The sequence below is a fragment of the Cucurbita pepo genome, chromosome LG05 (genome assembly GCF_002806865.2).
Source record: "Cucurbita pepo subsp. pepo cultivar mu-cu-16 chromosome LG05, ASM280686v2, whole genome shotgun sequence".
Classification (NCBI taxonomy): Eukaryota; Viridiplantae; Streptophyta; class Magnoliopsida; order Cucurbitales; family Cucurbitaceae; genus Cucurbita; species Cucurbita pepo.
In genome coordinates, this window is record NC_036642.1 from 515,149 (window position 1) to 537,912 (window position 22,764).

Sequence of the window (22,764 nt, forward strand, 5' to 3'; positions counted from 1 at the left end):
GTCACGCTTTTTTCTCTCTAAGCCAATCATAAACTTCTCCCAATCCGAGACCGTGATATTCATGTTGACGCTAGTATAGCGTATAGACAAAAATAATATTTTTTAAATTTATTTGAAGATTAAATTATAAATTAAAAGTTGAAATTTAGTATTAAAGCAAATAAATTCTAAGTTTTTAAAATTATTAATAAATTCTAATATTATTCTCCAGTCAAATTTGCAATTTAATCGAATTTAAAAATCCATTGGGGTACTTCAATTTTGTCAAAACCCTCGTGGGAAGAGGAAGCCGCGCGCCAAACTCGCTTTTGCTTGGGCTGAGAACTTCACATTCTCTCCTTCCGGTGAGGCCTCTACTTTTCTTCTGCTCTTCTTATCGCCGTCTTCGTTAATCCGATTGTATGGTTAAACTTGGTGAATTCGATTCTCTCTTTCTATTTTTCTGCTTTCGGAATCTGTATGTTTGAGTAATTTATATAAATATGTTTTGTTAGTGTGTCTATAATTGTGGAGTGATCAAGTTGAAGTTGAAGTTGAAGTAGCAGCTCTAGCATTGGTTATTCTGGTGAAATCTTAATCCTCCGGACTGAGTTTAAACTTTATTGTTGATGATAGAAGCATCAAGTGTTAATCGCTCTCAGCTTGATAGTTCTACTCGTTTCTGAAAATTTAATTTTAAAATGCGTGTGTGTTTGTATCAACATGTTAATAATGTGGTATCAACAGAAGTAAATTTATCAAAAACATGTTTGAAAGTGGCTCGCCGTGGATATGTGGATATGTATTCTCGAAGTTTTTGTAAGGTTCTAATTTATCCTTTTTTCGTTGCAGCATTTGAGATTTTAAGAAATTGAACATTCTATGGGTCCTCGGCAATGTCAGGTCTGCAATGAAGCACCATCCAAATATAAATGCCCCCTATGCCTTGTTCCTTAGTAAGAAAAACAAAAGAATTTCTTTTAGGTCATGTTCGTGTAGTTTTATTGAAAACTCTCTGACCTTCACTCATTTTTGTGGTGGTTTTCTCTGTTTCATTTTGCTTGAAGCTGCTCTCTGGTTTGTTTCAAGAAACACAAAGGTACTGTTCTTTTAGCCTTGGGTTTTCTTGTTCTATTTATGTTCTATATTTCGTAAGCAGTTTAATGTTCAGGTGGTCTACAGTTCAAGAATAACTGTAGTGAAGCCTTTTATTTTGATATAGTATCATGATGTCGCGAAATCTCTAGGCTTTTGGGTTGGTGTGGCTTATGCTCTGTTATGAATTTGAATACACTGCTTAAGTTCAAGGCAGAAATTTTTTCTCATGCTCCCTTTCCTGTATTTTTACCTTTTAACTCGTGGGTTTTGAATTAACCATGAAGGCTACCTACCTAAGATTTAATATTTTACGAGTTACTTTCATAACATAATGTAGTAGGGCATGGACACTTGCAAATATTTAAAAAAAAACTCGAGGGTCTGGTATCTGTCTAGGGTTGAATACTTGCTAGTTACATATTTTCAAGCTGAGGCTCTTGAATCTAATGATCCTAAAAGTAGTTTAGAGTTTTTTCTTTTATGTTTCACTGGCATTCTGTGGTTAGCATTCAATTCTATTGGCATGATAACTAATATCATTTGCAACTTTTGCAGAAGTGCCCTGTGTTAAGCCTGTGTCTGCAGAGGACCAATCAAGTAAGATGTTCTCATGTTTCGTTTATTCACTTGTGTCGTTTATCTTCTTTAAATGCTGAATGAATGTTCATAGACAGCCAATAATTCCTGATTCTAGGCTTTTGTATGCTGATCAAGTCAATAAACTTTCTTTTCCTCATTCATTCTTCCAGGGTTTTTTATTGCATGCCCTTGTTTTTCTTTCATTTTCCTTATTGAAAGTTTGGTTTCTTTAAAAAAAAAAAGAAAAAAAAGAAAAAAACTTCCACTATTCATACTCACTGATGGTTTTTATTCTTTTTGTATACAGTTGCTCCTAATGGATCACCTGTAGATAGGCCAGTATTTGTTGGAGACCAGAATGAAGTACTAGAAAAGGCGCAGCTAGAGGCTATTGGTACGATTCCTAACTCCTGCTTTTATTACCTCAATTTATTCATGGGATCATTTGGCCGCAAAAAGCACTTGACATGCCTTCCTAATTCCTTACAAGAATGATTAAAAAAAAAAAAACTCACGATGATTATGGTAGACAAAAATCTTCGATTATCAAAGTGAGAAATGTTGGAAGGTTAGATCAAATGAAAANAAAAAAAAAAAAAAAAAAAAAAACTATAATATGATTACCTTCTAAAGACTGGTTGAACTGCTGGAACTTTGGACGGTAAAATATTATTTGAAAAGCGGGTTTAGGTTTATAGTTTGAAAGTGGACAATTTTTATGTCAACCAGAACCTAGTCAGGGAAACTATGTTTATCACATTTTTGTTTATGCGTCAAGAAGAACTTCGTTGCTAGTTGTTAGGACCATTAGTGAACTTACAATCTGCGTTTTCCCCAATTCTTATATTCTCATGCATCTTCCATACAGCTTCTTCCTCAGAAGTACGCAATACTTTGAATGATGAAAAACTCCGTAGCCTCATCTGTGCCATTGATAGCTCACCAGATCCAGAAATTGTGAGTAGTCTGCATCTTCCATTTCATGAGAAATTATACTCTTGAACAACTTTTTGCCCCACTATAGTTAAAAACGTGGGTTTAAGTTGGTTATTGCTCTTATTAGGAGCTTGATAAAGCTATGGAAGATGAAGCATTTCGCATACTAAGCAGCAAGGTACTATTTTCGGTCAAAGTGTTATCAAATATTTATGTTCATCTGTGATTTATGACGCAGTCGTTATGAGCATGTAAGATAAATAGTTTCGTTTGCTTTAAGCATTTACTCTGTTTGTTTGATAGATATCATCGATCATCGGCTCCTAGCCCTGGTGGTCACAGATGGAGGGGAAAAAAGTTGTCCAAGATATATATATATGTATGATCAATGGGACATTTCTGCCTCATTGCCTTAGGTGCTCGGCTCCGAAGATGCTGAAATCAAGGACAAGGATGCAACGGTTAACAGAATGAAGTATGCTGGGATTGACCATCCAAGAGCGTAGCTATGATATGTTTGATGGTGATAAATGTTCTAAGTTCAGCAATGATATATAATTGTCTTTTTTTCTTTTTTGCTCTCCCTGCAGACTCCTTTTAATGATCTACCAGTGGAAAAACTCTACACGGGAAAATGCCACTTTGAGAGGATCAACCAAAGCTGTTTGTTTAATGCTTTCTGGACTTATTAGTTTGTAGAAAGACATGTTTTTGACAAAAGGATAGCAATGTTTTTTTCCTCTTTCTTTCTCCTCTCGTTATTTATAAATCTATATCTAACTGCTTGCAAAGAAATAAACAAATTGAAAGGAAAAGCGAATGGATTGTATGTATAGAATTTTGAGAGTTGAAAAGGCTTGTCTTGAAATTCAGACATTACTTCGAACAGTTTCAAACACACTATCCATAATCTTCATTACATATATAAGCCTTCTGGCACACCTTCTTTCTTCTTGTACATAACCTTCTCCTTGGCCTTTTTGAAGTCGGCATGTGTGACCTGGAGTGAAATACAACATCAAAAGAACAGCTTAAGCTACCGTTCACCGTCATTCAATCAACTCAAGACAGTGTACATAACGACTCGAGATAAACCGTCCAATCGCGGTCATATTGACATCGTAGGTCCAGTAAACAACAGACCAACTAGATAACCATTCAATTTTCGAAAATTAAAACTTATAAATACTACTTTCACCATGAATTCCTTTGTTTTGTCCTCTACTTTCTGGAAATGTTTCTTAATTTTCAGAAATTGGTTAAGAATTCTAATGTACCTTTAACGGGAGGAAACAAGCATAGTTCTAAATAATGAAAAGCTAAAAACAGGAAATTTTCTTGCAACATAGTTCAATTGGAAACTGAGGCATCTCTTACCTTCATGCGCCGTTCTCTCAAAGCCAGCAACCCAGCTTCAGTACATATGGCCTTTATATCAGCACCAGAGAATTCATCTTTGGTCATAACAAATTCCTCCAGGTTGACATCGTCTGCTAATGTCATCCTTGATGTGTGTATCTGCAAATCAGACGTTTCGAGGAGTTAAATAAACAAGAAACATTTTTAAAGATCTAAGCAACCCGAACTAAAGAATGGTATAGTTAATGCGCAGCTTCCAAATTAACATGCTTTCGACCTGAAAAATTCGTCTCCTGGTTTTTATGTCAGGCAAGGGAAACTCAATCTTCCTATCGATTCGGCCTGGTCGAAGCAAAGCTGGATCAAGACTTTCAATTCTGTTTGTAGCTAGTATCACTTTAACATCTCCTCTTGAATCAAAACCATCCAATTGGTTCAGTAATTCCAACATTGTCCTTTGGATCTCACGTTCACCTCCAGAGTGAGCATCATACCTGCAGGGAGCATGAATAAGAAACCACCATCCTTCTTTTGAAATATGAATGTCAAACAACTGACCTTTTCGTGCCGACAGCATCGATCTCATCAATAAAAACAATGGAAGGTGAAAGATCATCAGCAACCCTGAAGAGCTCCCTTACTAACTTTGGACCATCTCCCAAGTACTTCTGGATGAGTTCACTCCCAACCACGCGCAGGAAAGTGGCTGAAGTTGAGTTCGCAACTGCCTAAAAGAAGGGAAATATGGTTTACAAACTCAGAGAAAATTTTTAACTTACACCACTATATTTCTACATAGCATCCTAGAAGTCTGAATGATTAAAAGTTTACACAAATGATACGTAATGTATAACACGATAAGTAATAAATCTATTGAACTTGTGGGCATCAAAGTTTTGAAGGGAGAAGAATAAACACTCACCTTTGCAAGCAAAGTCTTGCCTGTTCCTGGCTCCCCATAAAGTATCACACCTTTAGGAGGCCTAATACCTATGTCCTCATATAACTCAGGATGAGTCAATGGCAACTCAACAGCTTCTTTAATCTCTTGTATTTGAGCATCCAATCCTCCAATATCAGCATATGACTCTAAAGGGGCCTTCTCAACTTTCATCACAGACACCATTGGATCAACCTCATCTTGGAGAAGTCCAACAACAGAAAGTACCTGAAAGGAACCGACGACAGTAGGCAAAATGATCAGCAAATGTCTTGATCATACTCCAACTAAGAAACTAAAGGACATGTGCCTAATTTCGTATAAAGCGCCTACTAGCAAAGTGGTTTCATCACAACTATCCGACGACAACACTTCAAAGACTTCACAGTTGATAAAAGTACTCAGTAATATCAGAATAATATAGAAAAGTGGAAATGATTAAGACCTGAACAGAAGTTCTGTGGACAAATTTTGAACTAAAACTTCTTCATTGCCAGCATTTTAGATTCCACAACAGTTGGCTAAGTGGTAATACCTCAATCACAGTAAGATGTAATGAAGCACGACATAAACTGAATTGGGATTCCTAGACTTGGAATATCATCAATATTTGAAGCCATTCCCACAAGTCAAATGCTCTTATGCCTACCACATTATGTCTCCCATCCAAACTAGAAATCTCGAAATTGCAACATCAAGCTACACAAGTTAATACTAACAATCTAATACATCAAAAGGAAATGAAATGAACTCCAACAAAAAATCAAATGCCAAAAAACAATTAACAAGAGAGAATTCAAAAAAAATATTCAAAAGAATCTGAAAGCCCTATACCTTATTATGCATCAAAATTGCACACCCAGGCTCAAGCTGATCTTTATCAACAAAAGACATAATACCAACGTAATACTCCGGTCCAACAGAGGAGGAAACAATCGCATGATTTTCATCAATTAACTCCTCCAAATTTCCAACACTCATTGGAGATCCTCTCAGATCATCGACTTTAGAGCGATCCTCCTCCGCCTTCTCCTCCTGCGGCTTAAGACGTTCCTGATTAGTGACAAATTCCTCTTCCATTAACAGGTAATCCTTCACACGCTCAAGCTTCAGAAGCCTCAGCCTGCACTTCGTGTGAGGCGTCACTGTCGGAAGCCGAGCCGCCGCCTCCGGTCCTTTCTGCTTCCGCTGTTTCCGGCCAACTCGAGTCGGGGGTGCCGCTGGTTCATATTTCTTGTCTTTCTTTTTATCGCCGTCGGATTTCCGGTCGCCGGGAGCTTGCCGGTTCAGACCACCTGGAGTTCCTTGACCCATTTCTTGCAATCCGAAATAGACGAGAGGGATTCCGATAAATGGCAGCCGCTTGAAGCTAATATTCAGTCCCGGTGACCCATTGAACAAGAAAACAATCGCTGTATTGATATGGGCTTGGGCCTTGCCTAAATATATCTCCTTAATTGGGCTGTTTATTGAGCTCATTTGGGCCTTCTACTTAGTATGGGCTCGGGCACTCGCCCGACGTGTACTTAAATCGGGCTCCTGACCGCTTATTTGGGCCTAGCCCATTTCTGGAAAGGATCGCATTACATATGGGCCTGAGCCTTAAGTCTATACTTCTCACCTTAAATTGAGCTGGGCTTGGGCCTTCAAGATCATCTTACCTTAAATTGGGCTTGCCATTGGACTAATTTGGGCCTTGGGCCTTTGCCTAATATCACATCTTAAATCGTTCGGGCCNACTCTTTTGTCCTCCTAGTTCATTCAAGAAGTTTGGGCAGTCTAAATATCCCCGAGCCAGGTTTAACTTGGGACCTATGGGTTATGGACCTACCACGCTTTTGATGCGCCACTCTGATAAATCAATGTGAAAACCACTAAACCAGACTCGAGAAACCTATATTAGACCATCTCTTCTATACATAAATAAATGAACTTTATAAACTGATTGACCTTAAATCTTATTCATATCAAATAGAAGGTTATACAAATGTAGAGATTTGAAACACGCAATTCGTTTGATATCTCTGAAAACACATCAAAATCATTTCCATTTATGAATGAGTTCAAACGTATTTCGAGGGTCATTCTTCAAGTAAATTCCTTCGTTTTTGCTACCCAAATGCAACTCCCACAGCCACATCTTTCTAAAAGCCAAGTGCTGTCCCCCTCGGGCCAAAACACATCAAAGGACAAGTGTCCATTTTGGCTATCAAAAGTGCACCAAAAACGAGTAGATCCCCAAAGATTCACCTTGAATCTCCAATCGTAATCATCTGCAACCTTGATAATACGTGCACCTAAATCATCATCACCAGATTTGCAATGAACATTAAGTTGTGCCTTGGATTGATCGTTTATAATGACCACTCTCCAAGAACCAAAAGGAACAGGTGCTCCAAACGATTGTTTCACGAACCCTAAAACAAAAAACGACCAACAAAGCCATACATAATGGGTTTACGCCTTTCATTTTCTTTTGGGTCTCAGCTCTCACCAACTTCTAAAGAAATCTCTCTAAATTGAATTAGGGTTTATGCATGAAAAAGTTTAGAGGGATGTCGAGATTATATATTGGTAAACAATTAAGTTTGTATTCTTTAGAGTTGAATATTCATTGAATTTGTTTAAATAATAATCAACATATTGAGAAAGATTTATTAATGATAAATTCAATCATCCTATTCATGGAAATGATTTAATGCAGCGTTACCAAAATTAGAGATTGTTAATACTTTTAGTACAAATATTAATGAAAAATCTTCAATATAATTAGCCCATAAAATATATGTTTTGAAATTTATCGTGTTTATAATTTATCGAACGCAAATGAGCATAATTTTGTGAATCATCTTGTTTGATTTTCAGAAGAGACAAATAGGTCAGTTTCGGGATGAGGGAATAATCTACCTTTTACGGGATTATTCCAATCTTGACAAAGACAAATTTTTATTTTCGTTGCCTTTTAGCTTATATAATGGTCGGTCTTCCCTTCCTACAATACATAAGATAGGCGCGTAAAGACCTCCATTTCATAGTGCCCCGAGAATTGATTGGAGAGAAGAGGAGAAAGAAAATACTCGAAATGATATCCGTTGGTACCGAATACAGAGAAAGAAAATACTTGAACGTTCCTTAGAGTTTCGTTGAAAAATATTGAAAGAAACTTAGTTTTTTCATATAATGATTTAAGTTTCTCCATTAGAATCTTCTCGAGAGAGTTGAGGTTGTGAAGTATTGTAAACCTGAGTACATGCTTTTTTTCTTCCTTATTTTACGTTTAGAACAATCTTTAGTGGATTTGGTATAATTATAAAGTGAGAAAACAACTTTTTTGAACGAGTTAATAACCCTCGTCTCAAAGATGAAAAAAAATGTAATGGTACACCTATAGAAAATGACCCCAAAATGGCCCGAAAAAGAAAGTGCTTAGGTTTGCTTTTTTTACCGAACATTCCTCAGAGTTTCGTTCAGAAATATTAAAAGAAACTTAGTTTTTAAACATAATGATTTAAGTGTCACGATGGGTTTAAGTTCTAATAAACGATATTAGATAGAAATCAATGAGATAAAAGAGAATATATCATGATGTTTAACAAAATCTTATTCATACTATCACATAAAAGGTTGCATACGTGTAGAGCTTTGACGTCTAAAAATTCATCCAAATCATTTCCATTTATGAATGAGTTCTAAAGTGTTTCGAGGGTCATTCTTCAAGTAAATTCCTTCATCTTTTGCTACCCAAAAGCAACTCCCGTAGTCACATCTTTTGAAAAGCCAAGAGCTGTCTCTCTCAGGCCAAAACACATCAAAGGTTAAGTGTCCATTTTGGCTATCAAAACTGCACCAAAAACGAGTGGATCCCCAAAAATTCACTTTGAAACTCCAATCGTAATCATCTCCGACTTTGAGAATATGCACATTTAAATCATCATCACGAGATTTACAATGAACATTAAGTTGTGCCTTCGATTGATAGTTTAAAATGACCACTCTCCAAGAACTAAAAGGAGTTGGTTCTCCAAAAGATTGCTTCATGAAGCTTAAAACAAAAACGACCAACAAAGCCATACATATTGGGTTTGGGTTTAGGTCTTTCATTTTCGTTTGGGTCTCACTCTCAAGAACTTCTGAAGAAGTATCCCTCAATAGAATTAGGGTGTGCCTGAAAAGCTTAGAGGACTGTCGGGATTATATATCCATAAACAGCTAATCTCGTACTATTTAGAGTTGAATATTGATTGAATTTGTTTAAACAATAATCAACTTACATTCTATTCATGGAAATGGTTTAATGTTTTTTTTGGTTACCAAAATTAGAGATTGTTAACACTTTTACTACAAAATATTAATGAAAAACCTTCGCTTTATAATTAGCCTATATAAAATATATGTTTTTGTAATTTATTGCCAATGAGAATATATATATATATATATATATATATATATATATATATATTTTGACGATTCATCATAATTTTCATCTTATTTGACTTTGGGAAGAGACAAACAGAACATTTTTGGAGCAGTGAATAATTGACATTTTGGGCGATTGGATTATTCCTGTCTTGACAAAGAACAATTTTCATTATTGGTGAGCTTATGTTGTGGTCAGTTTTCCCTTCCTACACGCACACACCCGTCAGAATATCTTCTTGATTGTGCACGAAACCAAGTCAATACATATGATAGGCGAAATAAAAACTCTATTTCATAGCGCCTGAAAAACGCATCGGAGAGGAGAGGTGAAAGAAAAGACTCGAAATGATACCCATTAGTATCAGATTAAGAGGATCAGCACTTTAATATATATTCTAAAAAAATCACAATTTTTTTTTAAACATTGAACAAATTTGAATTTAAGTGTTTTATACCATTTGTCCTTAAACTTTAAACTTTTTTTATCCATGAATTAAAGACATAGATATTCATATTGGAATGGAATATTTTACCGACACCCTATATATTTTCATGTTAAAAACTTTCATATAATCGAAAACTTCAATGTTCAAAGACATGTTTTTATTATAGAGAGCTCACAACTTTGGTGTGGATTACAACAAAAGTGTTGGATATTCACATAGCTAACAATTGTCACTCTCCAAACGGATCCCGGAGATTGTTGGGCAAAACAAATGAAAACATTGAAAGTTGAAACAAAAGTAAACAGTAAAATCACCTAGGATCGACTTAGATTTGTTTGTATTTCATTTTTCAATTAGGTAGAATGAACCATTTATATATGATCCTTATAAATTTTGTATATGGAAAATTTAGTCAAACACATACCATTTATACAACGCCAACTTATCTTATTACAGATCTCTTATCTTTTTATTATGACAATGGATCTTAACATAGACCCTCCAAGATTCTTTGTGAATTTTCAATCATAATTATTTTCAATCACAAAATAAATATGGCAACATTTTTAAGAGGGGATAAAAATGGTAACATTGATCACGTTTTCATGATTCGTTTCTGTATTACAACTCGAACCTTTTTTTAGAGGATTTCGATCATGATCACGATGATCACGTTTCTCAGATGGTTAAAATTTATAATTTTAAAAAAGAAGGAAAAAGAAAAAAGGTATACATACCTTCCTCTGCTCCTAATAATTTTATTTTTAGAGGATTTCGATTGGAAGAAAAATATGGAAAAATATGGACCATCTTCATTAAATTTAAAGTATTCTAAAAAAAATCACAATTTTTTTTTTAAAATATAGAAAAATTTAAACTTTGTAACGTGTTTTCCCTTTTAACTCGTGGGATTCACGTAGAACAGAACGTAGAACTAGATAAAAAATTTCGTTTAAACCGGAGGGAGGAAGTGGTGACAGATTTTTTCTTTATTAGTTAAATGGAGTGGGGACAAAATTATATTTTCCGTCCCCATCCATTAGTTTTTTAAATAAATATATATTTTTATAAAATATATATAAATATGGAAAACCGTTCTCGTGAAATTTTCATCGAGAATCCTAGCAAAAATAAATAACAAATTTTATGAAGCTCGAGACTGAAATAAGAGATTACTTGCATTTCTAACATTAACTTTATAAAAAGAATACATTGTCTAACGAGAGTTGTCACTAGCAAACTAATTATTGGCCTCAAATCTTATTCATACTACTACGAACAAGGTTACATGTGCATAGAGATTTGAAGTAGTTATTCATTTGATAAAGCTCGAAGAACTCACCCAAATCATTTCCATTTATGTATGAGCTCATACGTATTTACCGGGTCGTTCTTCAAGTAAATTCCATCATCCTTTGCCACCCAAATGCATTTTCCAAGGCCACATCTCTCTAGAAGCCAAGTGCTGTGTTCTCCCTCAGGCCAAAACACATCAAAGGTCAAGTGGCCATTTTGGCTATCAAAAGTGCACCAAAAACGAGTTGTCCCCCAAAAATTCTCTTTGAATTTCCAGCCATAATCATCTCCAACTTTGAGAGTCTGTGCATTTAAATCATCATCACCAGATTTACAGTGAACATTAAGCTGTGCCTTCGATTGTTGATTTATAATGGTCACTCTCCAAGTACTAAAAGGAATTGGCGATCCAAATGATTGCTTGACGAAGCTTAAAGCAAAAACGACCAACAAAGCCATACATAATGGCGTTAGGTCTTTCATTTTTTTTTTCGCCTCTCACTCCCAATAATTTTTAAAAGAAATCTCTCTCATTTTATAATGGAATTAGGGTTCATGCATGAAATGGTATGAATGGTGATAACTTCCATCATCATATTTATGGAAATGTTTTATGATTTCTTGGAATATTAAGTAAGGTTATGTAGCATGTTCTAAAAACAATTTTGTTATTAATGGAAAACAATCTCAAATCCATAATATTTACGTGATCTAAGCATTTAAATGGATCTTATCATAAAATAAATATAGAAAATTTTCATNCTAAAAAAAAAAAAAAAAAAATATCACAATTTTTCTAAGTATAGGTAGAGGACAATAACGTAGCAACAATTCAACTAAACCGATATAATAAAATTCATCGATAAACATGTTTTTACGAAACTAAGTTGATAGAATTAATCTTGGGATTTGTGAGTTATGGGTCCACCATGCTTTCGCTGGCCACTATGATGAGTCAATGTAAAAATCACTAAATCAAACCGGAAAAGTCTATATTACATCATCTATTCCATACAGAAGTAAATGACGTTTTTCCATTTTCCACACAATAAACCATTTATTTATAAAAAGATTTCAACTAATACACACGAATAGATAAGATTGAAGAGAAATATCATAATGTTTAACAAAATCCTATTCATACTATCACATGGAAGGTTGCATAAGTGTAGAGCTTTGAAGCAAGCAATTGGTTTGACATCTCTAAAAACTCATCCAAATCATTTCCATTTATGAATGAGTTCTAAAGTATTTCGAGGGTCATTTTTCAAGTAAATTCCTTCATCTTTTGCTACCCAAAAGCAACTCCCGTAGTCACATCTTTTGAAAAGCCAAGAGCTGTCTCTCTCAGGCCAAAACACATCAAAGGTTAAGTGTCCATTTTGGCTATCAAAACTGCACCAAAAACGAGTGGATCCCCAAAAATTCACTTTGAAACTCCAATCATAATCATCTCCGACTTTGAGAATATGTACATTTAAATCATCATCACGAGATTTACAATGAACATTAAGTTGTGCCTTCGATTGATAGTTTAAAATGACCACTCTCCAAGAACTAAAAGGAGTCGGTTCTCCAAAAGATTGCTTCATGAAGCTTAAAACAAAAACGACCAACAAAGCCATACATATTGGATTTGGGTTTAGGTCTTTCATTTTCGTTTGGGTCTCACTCTCAAGAACTTCTGAAGAAGTATCCCTCAATAGAATTAGGGTGTGCCTGAAAAACTTAGAGGGCTATCGAGATTATATATCCTATTTAGAGTTGAATATTGATTGAATTTGTTTAAACAATAATCAACCTACATCCTATTCATGGAAATGGTTTAATGTTTTTTGGCATATTGGGGAGGGTTACCAAAATTAGAGATTGTTAACACTTTTACTATAAAATATTAATGAAAAACCTTCACTCTATAAGTATCTCATAAAATATATGTTTTGGAATTTATTGCAAATGAGATCGACTTTGATCTTGTTTGATTTTGGGAAGAGATAAACAGGTCGGTTTTGAAGCGGTGAATAATCCACGTTTTATGTATTTTCGTGTTAAAAAGTGCCATATAATCGAGAACTATGAATTATGAAGACATGTTTTTATTATATATATAGCACACAACTTTGGTATGGATCACCTCCATTCATGAATTTTCTCGAATGCCTGTGTTTGAATGTTAAACAAGAAAAAACCATTTTCATCAATAGCCCAAATGCAGTTTGAATTGTTGCATTGGTCGGAAAGCCAATGTTTTTTCTCAGTCCAAAAGACCTGAAACGATGCTCGCCCTATGTCACTGTTAAAGTCGCATGAAATTGATGTTGTTTGCAACGAATTCACCTTAAATTCCCAATAGTATTCCTCTTTGAATGTAAGGGATCGTACACCTAAATCATAAATTTATGTCAGATTGCCTCAACTTCAATTTAGAAAAATTTCAAAATTTTAATTTAATAAATCATTGGCTAAATACTAATTTAAGGCTAGCTCAACTAGACAAGACAACATATGTACCGGTCAAAATTTATAACATCCTTGACTTTGAACTAAAGTATTATACTTCTAATCAAACAATAAAAATCTATGGCCTCATTCAATAATTTATCAATGTGCAACACGACACTTACCTAAATCATTGTCTTCAGACGTGCAATGGATGTCTAGAGCATTAGTTTTGACATAGCTAACAATTGTCACTCTCCAAACCGATCCTGGAGATTGTTGGGCAAAGCAAATGAAGACATTGAAAGTTGAAACAAAAGTAAACAGCAAAATCACCGAGAGATTATTCATAGCCTTCATTTCTGGATGGACTTAGATTTGTTTGTGTTTCATTTTTCAATTATGTAAAATGAAAAATTTATATATAATAATTATGAATTTTGTATATGGAAAGCTTAATCAAACACATACCATTTATATATACAACGCAGCTTATCTTATTATGAATCTCGTCTTTTAATATTATGACAATGGTCCTAACATAGACCTTTGAAAATTCTCTATGAATTTCTAATATGGCAACATTTTTAAGGGTGGATGAAAATGGTAACATTGATCACGTTCTTTCTAAATAATACATGAATCGTTTCTCGATTATAATTCCTTTCCTTTTTAGGAAAGTCCAGATAAAAACTTTTTTTTTTCGAACATTCAATGGTTAAAATTGATAATTTTCGAAAAGAAAAAGGTGCGTGAATAGAGTACATACCTTTCTCTACTCGTGATTATTTTATTTTTCAAGGATTTCTATTAGAAGAAAAATATGAACAATCTTCCTATTCTAAAATCACGAACTTTTTTTTTTTTTTTTTGAAATATAGAAAATAAATAACAAATTTTGTGGAGATGAGGAGTGAAATAGGAGACAATCTTCTCGTGTAAATGTATGTTTCTTTACTTGGTAAATAAACACGACCCTTTTCATTTTTTACACACTAAGTAAGAGATTACTTGCCTTTCTAGCGTTAACTTTTTTTTAAAAAAAAAATACATTGTTTAACAAGAGTTGTCAATAATAAACTCGTTATTGGCCTCAAATCTTATTCATACTACTACAAACAAGGTTACATGTGTGTAGAGATTTGAGGTAGTTATTCATTTGATAAAGCTTGAAGAACTCATCACAAATCATTTCCATTTATGTGTGAGCTCATACGTATTTTTCGGGTCGTTCTTCAAGTAAATTCCATCATCTTTTGTAACCCAAATACATTTCGCAAAGCCACATCTATCTATAAGATAAGTGCTGTGCTCCCCCTCGGGCCAAAACACATCAAAGGTCAAGTGGCCTTTTTGGCTATCAAAAGTGCACCAAAAACGAGTCGTTCCCAAAAAATTCTCTTTGAATGTCCAACTATAATCAGCTCCCACTTTGAGAGTATGTACATTTAAATCATCATCACCAGATTTACAATGAACATTAAGTTGTGCCTTCGATTGATGGTTTCTAATGATCACTGTCCAAGTACTAAAAGGAAATGGCGATCCAAATGATTGCTTGATGAAGTTTAAAGCAAAAATGACCAACAAAGCCATACATACTGGTTTTAGGCCTTTCATTTTGTTTTTGTTTTTTTTTTTCGCCTCAAATATTAAGCTTTTGCTATGACATATGAATGGTGATAACTTCAATCATCATATTTATGGGAGCGTTTTGATGATTTTTTTAGAATATTAAGGTTACCCACTCTTGTTCTAAAAACGATTTTGTTAAAACTTTTTAGTACAACTTTTAATTTTTTTTTCCAAGTATAGAAAAAATTTCTGGTGGACTTATCCTACTTTTTTAAGTTGGAGGACAATAACGGGTTGGTTCACCAAGAATTCAACTAAACTGATATAATAAATTGATCGATAAACATATTTTTACCGAACAAAGTTGATAGAATCAATGAGTTGAACAAGAAATTATATGTTTAGATGCCTTACTCTAATTTATGAGATTATAAATGATAGAACGAATGGTAACTCAAATTCGAATTCCTAATTAAGGTGGATAGGCATAATTTCATAATAAATGAAAACTATAAATGCCAAAATTTAAGAATTTTCAATATAAATGTATCTTCTTGAATAATTTTATGGAACAAGAATATTATAGAGTATGGTCGAAATTTTCCAACATCATATCATCCTACTTTAACTCTCTATTCTAACATGATGATAATAATCCTCCTTTAATACCATTTGAGATCATTGTAGGACCGTGAACATAAAATGACATATCTTGGGACAAAACATGTTTTTTTCTTTTTTTTTTTTGAGCATAATAAGTAATCTTTAACAATATTTTTTACCAAAAAATGTTGTGCCAGTTGACTAGTTCAGATTAGAAAGTTGCAATTGACGGTCATTTTTTTTATAGAAAAATTTACCTCGGTTCTTTGCATATATATGTTTTATGATCCTAACCTTCCCATTTTAAATTATTTTACATATTTTCTTTCCTCCTACATGGTTACCTTTTCTAGTTTAAACCCACAAATATTCGTCAATAATGAAAGGCTCTTGAGTAGTGTGATACCTTAGTAAAAGAGGGGTACATGAATGAACTGGGATTACATCCGAATGAGAACGATCCAGAGTATAGATGACTAACAAAGACTTAAAAAGATTTGAAAGTTATTACCGGTATCAACAAGGTGCATCCTCCTTTTTGGTGGTCAATCATAGAAACAACGAGAATAAGTGTGTTGTTGTTTGAGCAATTTTATGTTGGGTAATCTCTTGAGAATTTTCGTAGCAAACATGTGAGTGATGACAAAACATGCTAGAAGAACTCAGGTTGGTATTTGGGGATAGTTTTCACTCTTAGAAATAAGGAGTAAGTAACTTGACCATATCGTCCAGATTTTGAATCTTAACCATGGGCGGTTCAAGTAGAAACTTGAAACCCAACCAAATTATCGAACATCTTGAACACTAAAATTCCAAAAGATTCCACCCATTTTTATTAGACTTAAAATATACGATATATATCTTCGATCTATAAAGAAATGCCACACTACTGGTTAAAAAAAAAAAAAGAAAAAAAAAAAAGAAAAAACCGGTTAGAAGTTGCAATTTAACCCTAATAATTTATAACATCCTTGACTCGAACTAAAAGTATTATATTTCTAATCAAACAATACAGATCTATGGTCTCATTGAATAATTTGTTAATGTGCAACACGACATTTATCTAAATCGTTATCTTCCGACGTGCAATAGATGTCTAGAGTATTAGTTTTGACATAGCTAACAATTGTCACTCTCCAAACCCATCCCAGAGATTGTTGGGCAAAACAAATGAAGACATTGAAAGTTGAAAGAAAAGTAAACAGCAAAATCACCAAGAGATTATTCATAGCCTTCATTTCTTGATCGACTTAGATTTGTTTGTTTCAATTAGTTAAAATGAACAATTTATATATAATCATTATGAATTTTGTATATGGAAAGCTTAGTCAAACATGTAGCGTTAACTTTTTTTTTTTTTTTTTTTTTTTTTAAAAACATTGTTTAACAAGAGTTGTCACTAAAAACTTGTTATTGGCCTCAAATCTTATTCATACTACTACGAACAAGGTTACATATGTGTAGAGATTTGAGGTAGTTATTCATTTGATAAATCTTGAAGAACTCACCCAAATCATTTCCATTTATGTGTGAGCTCATACGTATTTTTTGGGTCGTTCTTCAAGTAAATTCCATCATCTTTTGTAACCCAAATGCATTTCGCAAAGCCACATCTATCTATAAGATAAGTGCTGTGCTCCCCCTCGGGCCAAAACACATCAAAGGTTAAGTGGCCATTTTGGCTATCAAAAGTGCACCAAAAGCGAGTCGTTCCCAAAAAATTCTCTTTGAATGTCCAACTATAATCATCTCCAACTTTGAGAGTATGTGCATTTAAATCATCATCACCAGATTTACAATGAACATTAAGTTGTGCCTTCGATTGATGGTTTCTAATGATCACTGTCCAAGTACTAAAAGGAAATGGTGATCCAAATGATTGCTTGATGAAGCTTAAAGCAAAAACGACCAACAAAGTCATACATAATGGTTTTAGGCCTTTCATTTTGTTTTCTCTTTTTTTCCCTCTCACTCTCACTAAATATTAAGCTTTTGCTATGACATATGAATGATGATAACCTCAATCATCATATTTATGGAAGAGTTTTAATGATTTTTTTAGAATATTAAGGTTACCCAACGTTGTTCTAAAAACTATTTTGTTAAAACTTTTTAGTACAACTTTTAATTTTTTTTCTTAGTATAGAAAAGATTTTTGGTGCAATTATCCTACTTTTTTAAGGTAGAGGACAATAACGTGGCTGATAAATAAAGATGTTTTTACCGAACAAAGTTGATAGAATCAATGAGTTGAACAAGAAATTATATGTTTAGATGCCTTACTCTAATTTATGAGATTATAAATGATACAACGAATGGTAACTAGTGAATTCGAATTCCTAATTAGGGTGAATAGGCATAATTTCATAATAAATGAAAACTATAAATGCCAAAATTTAAAAGTTTTCAATATTTTAGGAGTATGGGCTAAATTTTCCAACATCATAGCATCCTATTTAACTCTCTATTCTAACATGATAATAATCTTCCTTTAATACGGTTTGAAATCATTGTAAGAAACGGTGAGCATAAAATGACATATCTTGGGACAAAACATGTTTTTTTTTTTCTTGTTGAGCATAACAAGTAATCTTTAAGGATATTTTTTACGAAAAAATGTTGTGCGAGTTGGCTGGGTTAGATTAGAAAGTTGCAATTGACCATCAATTTTTTAAAAGGAAAATTGACCTCAGTTCTTCGCCTAGATCTGTTTTATGATCCTAACCTTCCCATTTTAAATTATTTTACTTATTTTCTTTTCCTCCTAAATTGTTACATTTTCTAGTTTAAACCTACGTTCGAGGTTAAGGCTTAAAAAGCAAAGCAGCCAATTCAATTCATTGATTTTCTTTTCCCAAAGAAGGGGTCTTGAGTAGTGTGATATCGAAGTAAAAAAGGGGTACATGAATGAACTGGGATTACATCCGAATGAGAGCCATCCAAAGTATAGATGACTAAGAAAGACTTAATAAGAATTGAAAGTTACTACCTATATCATCAAGGTGCACCTTCCTTTTTGGTGGTCAATCGTAGGAACTCTGAGATTAAGTGTGTTGTGGTTTGAGCAATTTTATGTTGGGTAATCTCTTGAGAATTTTCGTTACAAACATGTGAGTGAGGACAAAACATGCAGGAAGGACTCATGTTGGTCTGTGGGGATAGTTTTCACTCTTAGAAATAAGGAGTAAGTAACTTGACCATATGATCCAGATTTTGAATCTTAACCCTGGGCGATTCAAGTAGAAACTTGAAACCCAATCAAATAATTAGGTGATCTCTTGAGAATTTTTCGTAGGAAAGATATGAGTGAAGAAAAAACATGCTGAAAGAACTCATGTTGTCTATAGGGATAGTTTTCACTCTTAGATGCGAGGAGTAATGTAACGAATCACGAATTAAAACAAAAAAACACACAAAAAAAAAAATTCCTCCCACTTTAGACGTCAAAAATACAACATCTTGCGTCTGTAAAGAAACCCAACGGATTATTACATGCGTAAGCAATCAAACATATAAAAATAAAAATAAAGTAGGTTTTGTGGGAGAAAAATGAGAGAGGGAGATTTCACTTCATTTGTTCCCACGGTGTACCAATTCAAATTCCTGCGTACGAAAATTTTTCAAGTAAAGTCCACCGTCATAAGCTCCCCAAATACAGTTTTTGAAGCCACATCGTTCATAGAGCCAAAACTTTTTCTCTGGCCAGAAAATCTCAAACGAACCATGTCCATTCAAACTATCAAAGTTGCACCAAAACAAAGTCGTTTACCAAAAGTTTATTTTGAAGCTCCAATCGAAGTGGCCTTCCTTCTCCAAAACACGCGCGCCCAAATCGTCGTCTTTTGACTTGCAATGTACATTTAAAACTGAATTTTTTTGAAAATTGTAAATAGTCACCTGCCATTTGCTCCCTACCACTTGTATCTTGGATCCTGCCAAACATGTGTTAATAATAACACTTGATCCCAAAGCAAAGAATAGAATATAACATAAGCTAGTTAGAGGTTTCATTTTTTTTCTTTAGATACTTCAAAATTTTTGTTGATGCTTTACCCATTTGAATTTTGGTTCATTATATCATTTCAAATGGGAGCGAATTTTTTTTCTTCACATTAAATGATAGAAAAATAGATAAGGTTTTGTTTAACAACTCCACGGATTAATGAACTCCAAATGCAGTCAGTATTGGTGCATCGTTTCGAAAGCCAATGTCCTTTCTCGGGCCAAAAAACTTCGAACGAAGTCTGCGCATAATTTACTGCTAAAATTGCACCAAATTAATGTTGTCCGTCACAGATTCTTGTTAAATTTCAACTCGTATTTCTCTTTGACCTTAAGGATATGCTCCCCTAAATCAAACACAGATATAAACAAGTTAAAAGAGTTTTGAAATTTCACCCTTAACTATTGAACTTAAAAGAAACGATCATTTTAAATGACATTACAAAAAATAAAGATTTATGATTTCATTGAATAATTTTTCCTCACTTAGCACTCCGACTTACTTAACTCATCGTCTTTAGACTTGCAATGAACCGTCAGAAGTTCAAAATTTTAATTGTTAGTAATTGTCACTCTCATATATGACCATGCAGGTACAGTAGCCAAACAAGTGAATACGCTAAAAGTACTCGGGACATTGTAGCATGAATAAAGAGTCTAAATCATGACTTGAATTTATCTCGACTCGTTCTGATCACAGCTTTTATAGACACTTGTCTTGGCTATGTAGCTCAGATTTCATTCTTTAAGTCTGATGTCCATCATATCAAATTATTCGCTCAGTCTTATTTCATACCTAATACATGTTTCTAAGTCATAAGTTCTCATTGAGCTAGCCACTAGGCTCTACAAGCTCATTCGATCTTGTTATAGGGTTCTATCAAAATTCATTATACCTCGTTATCTAACTAAAGTTAGAAAAATTATAAAAAGTGATCCTAAGTTGAAAGAGTAACCAGTATTGATAGGAAGTGGTCAAAAAATCCGATGATCCGAAAAATTCAATCAATCCAACTCAAAAGTACTCTAAAATCCAATAACCATATCGTCACGGAAATGCTAGGGCCATTAAGTGTCAAATCCAGACTTCGAATCTTGGATATAGATCGTTACAAGTAGAAACTTGAAACCCAACAAAATTATCAACATCAAAAGAACTCTAAAATCCCAAAAGATTCCTCCCGTTTTTATTAGACTAAAAAAATACAACATCGTACGTCTATAAAGACACATAACAACCCTATTGAATTGTTTCGGGTGTAAGCAATCTAAAGTAAAAAGAAAAAAAAGAAAGTAGGTTTTGTGAGAGCGAAATGAGTGAGGGAGATTTTACTTCATTTTTTCCAAGTGTGTACCCGTTCAAACTTCTTGAAAGGAACATTTTTCAAGTAAAATCCATCATCAAAAGCTGCCCAGATGCCGTTCGAATAATCACATCGTTCAGAAAGCCAAAACTTTTTCTCTGGCCAAAAAACCTCAAATGAATTATATCCATTCACACTATTAAAGTTGCACCAAAACAAAGTCGTTTGCCAAAAGTTAATTTTGAAGCTCCAGTCGAAGTGGGTTTCTGTCTCCAAAACGCGTGCGCCCAAATCGTCGTCTTTTGACTTGCAATGAACATTTAAAACCGAGTTCCTTTGGTAATTGTAAATAGTCACTTTCCATTCGCTCCCTACATCTTGCCATTTGCTCTCTACCCCTTATTTTTCAAGTAAAATCCATCATCAAAAGCTGCCCAGATGCCGTTCGAATAATCACATCGTTCAGAAAGCCAAAACTTTTTCTCTGGCCAAAAAACCTCAAATGAATTATATCCATTCACACTATTAAAGTTGCACCAAAACAAAGTCGTTTGCCAAAAGTTAATTTTGAAGCTCCAGTCGAAGTGGGTTTCTGTCTCCAAAACGCGTGCGCCCAAATCGTCGTCTTTTGACTTGCAATGAACATTTAAAACCGAGTTCCTTTGGTAATTGTAAATAGTCACTTTCCATTCGCTCCCTACATCTTGCCATTTGCTCTCTACCCCTTGTATCTTGGTTCCTCCAAAACGTGCGTCAATAATAATGCTTGATTCCAAAGCAAACAATAAGATATAACATAAACTAGTTAGAGACTTCATTTTTTTTCTGTAGATACTCGAGACTCTTTTGTTAATGCTTAACCATTTGGGTTTTGATTCATTATATAGCCAAAAAAAACTTAGTGTCGAACAAGCTTTTAATCTTGTTCGAAAAGGTAATTTAAGGTTAATATTCATGCAAAAGACTAAATACTACGAATGTTTTGAGGTTAATATCTATATGTGTTGCATAATTATAAATATCAATTTTTTTTTTAATTTACTATTTTTTATGAAGATGGAAAAACAATTATTATTCATTAAATAATAAAGACGGTTGCATTTTCTATATTTTCTCGTTAATTAGCATACATAGCACATTAAGGTAGAGTTATAAATGGTTTTTTAACGATATTTATCCTTTTTTTCTTCACATTAAATGCTAGAAAAACAAATAAACATTATATGGTAGAAAAAAGTTTAAATCGAGTATTTAATATTAATTCATTTCAAATAGTGCATTTAAGAAAAATGTTTCAATATACATTTCAATTAAAATTGACATTATTTACATTATAGTAATACACAATATGTTACTACAAAAAAAATATAAAAGTCTAAATTATGGCTTGGATTTATCTCGACTCCTTTTGACCCACAGCTTGCGCACTCATCGACCTCTACCGTGTAGTTCATATTTCATTTATAAGATAATAGTTACGTGAATAAGTATAAAATACTCAAATAAAATCATTTTTATGCTTTATATTTGAATAAAATATTGACATCGGAATAAAATATTAAAGTTGTTATCGAAGAATAAAATAAAGTTGTTATTCAGGTTGACGTCTATAATTTATTCTTCGATACCAACTTCAATATTTTATTCGGATGTACTCGTTTTTATATTAAGAGTTTTCACATAATTGAGAACTCAAACGATCAAACGACTAATAGAGGTTTAATATTAAGAGTCTTCAATCAAGTGGGTATTTCAATGACATATCTTGGGACACAACATTATTTTTTAT

At 33.6% G+C, this 22,764-nt stretch overlaps 2 protein-coding genes across 4 annotated transcripts; one reads left to right on the forward strand and one right to left on the reverse strand.

The window, feature by feature from the left end:
* The first annotated feature begins 239 nt into the window (after positions 1 to 239).
* Positions 240 to 3,333, forward strand: LOC111795053 (zinc finger HIT domain-containing protein 3). 3 transcript variants are annotated; one of them, XM_023677283.1, is made up of 9 exons: positions 252 to 344; positions 495 to 565; positions 832 to 935; positions 1,047 to 1,078; positions 1,633 to 1,674; positions 1,964 to 2,050; positions 2,525 to 2,613; positions 2,720 to 2,770; positions 2,896 to 3,333. In XM_023677283.1, the coding sequence occupies exons 3-9, from the start codon at positions 862 to 864 to the stop codon at positions 2,917 to 2,919; spliced, it is 399 nt and encodes a 132-aa protein (XP_023533051.1). In that variant the 5' UTR covers positions 252 to 344; positions 495 to 565; positions 832 to 861; the 3' UTR covers positions 2,920 to 3,333. The 3 variants fall into 3 exon arrangements, with proteins under 3 accessions (XP_023533050.1, XP_023533051.1, XP_023533053.1); XM_023677285.1 differs by lacking the exon at positions 252 to 344 and adding an exon at positions 381 to 399; XM_023677282.1 differs by lacking the exon at positions 495 to 565 and having other exon boundaries at positions 240 to 344.
* Positions 3,334 to 3,401: 68 nt separating this feature from the next.
* On the reverse strand, positions 3,402 to 6,266 carry LOC111795052 (26S proteasome regulatory subunit 4 homolog B). Its single transcript, XM_023677281.1, has 6 exons — positions 5,726 to 6,266; positions 4,874 to 5,119; positions 4,510 to 4,679; positions 4,229 to 4,445; positions 3,970 to 4,110; positions 3,402 to 3,592 (listed from the first exon to the last, which is right to left on the reverse strand). The coding sequence occupies exons 1-6, from the start codon at positions 6,203 to 6,205 to the stop codon at positions 3,509 to 3,511; spliced, it is 1,338 nt and encodes a 445-aa protein (XP_023533049.1). The 5' UTR covers positions 6,206 to 6,266; the 3' UTR covers positions 3,402 to 3,508.
* Between the last annotated feature and the right edge of the window lie 16,498 nt (positions 6,267 to 22,764).

Bases quoted from the DNA above. Each gene is read 5' to 3' on its own strand.
- LOC111795053 (XM_023677282.1), top strand. From the start codon at position 862: ATGGGTCCTCGGCAATGTCAGGTCTGCAATGAAGCACCATCCAAATAT. The intron at 1,079-1,632 runs GTACTGTTCTTT...CAACTTTTGCAG, and splicing joins TTGTTTCAAGAAACACAAAG to AAGTGCCCTGTGTTAAGCCT. The intron at 2,051-2,524 runs GTACGATTCCTA...TCTTCCATACAG, and splicing joins GGCGCAGCTAGAGGCTATTG to CTTCTTCCTCAGAAGTACGC.
- LOC111795052 (XM_023677281.1), bottom strand. From the start codon at position 6,205: ATGGGTCAAGGAACTCCAGGTGGTCTGAACCGGCAAGCTCCCGGCGAC. The intron at 5,120-5,725 runs GTATAGGGCTTT...GGTTCCTTTCAG, and splicing joins CAATTTTGATGCATAATAAG to GTACTTTCTGTTGTTGGACT. The intron at 4,680-4,873 runs GTGAGTGTTTAT...CCCTTCTTTTAG, and splicing joins GCAAGACTTTGCTTGCAAAG to GCAGTTGCGAACTCAACTTC.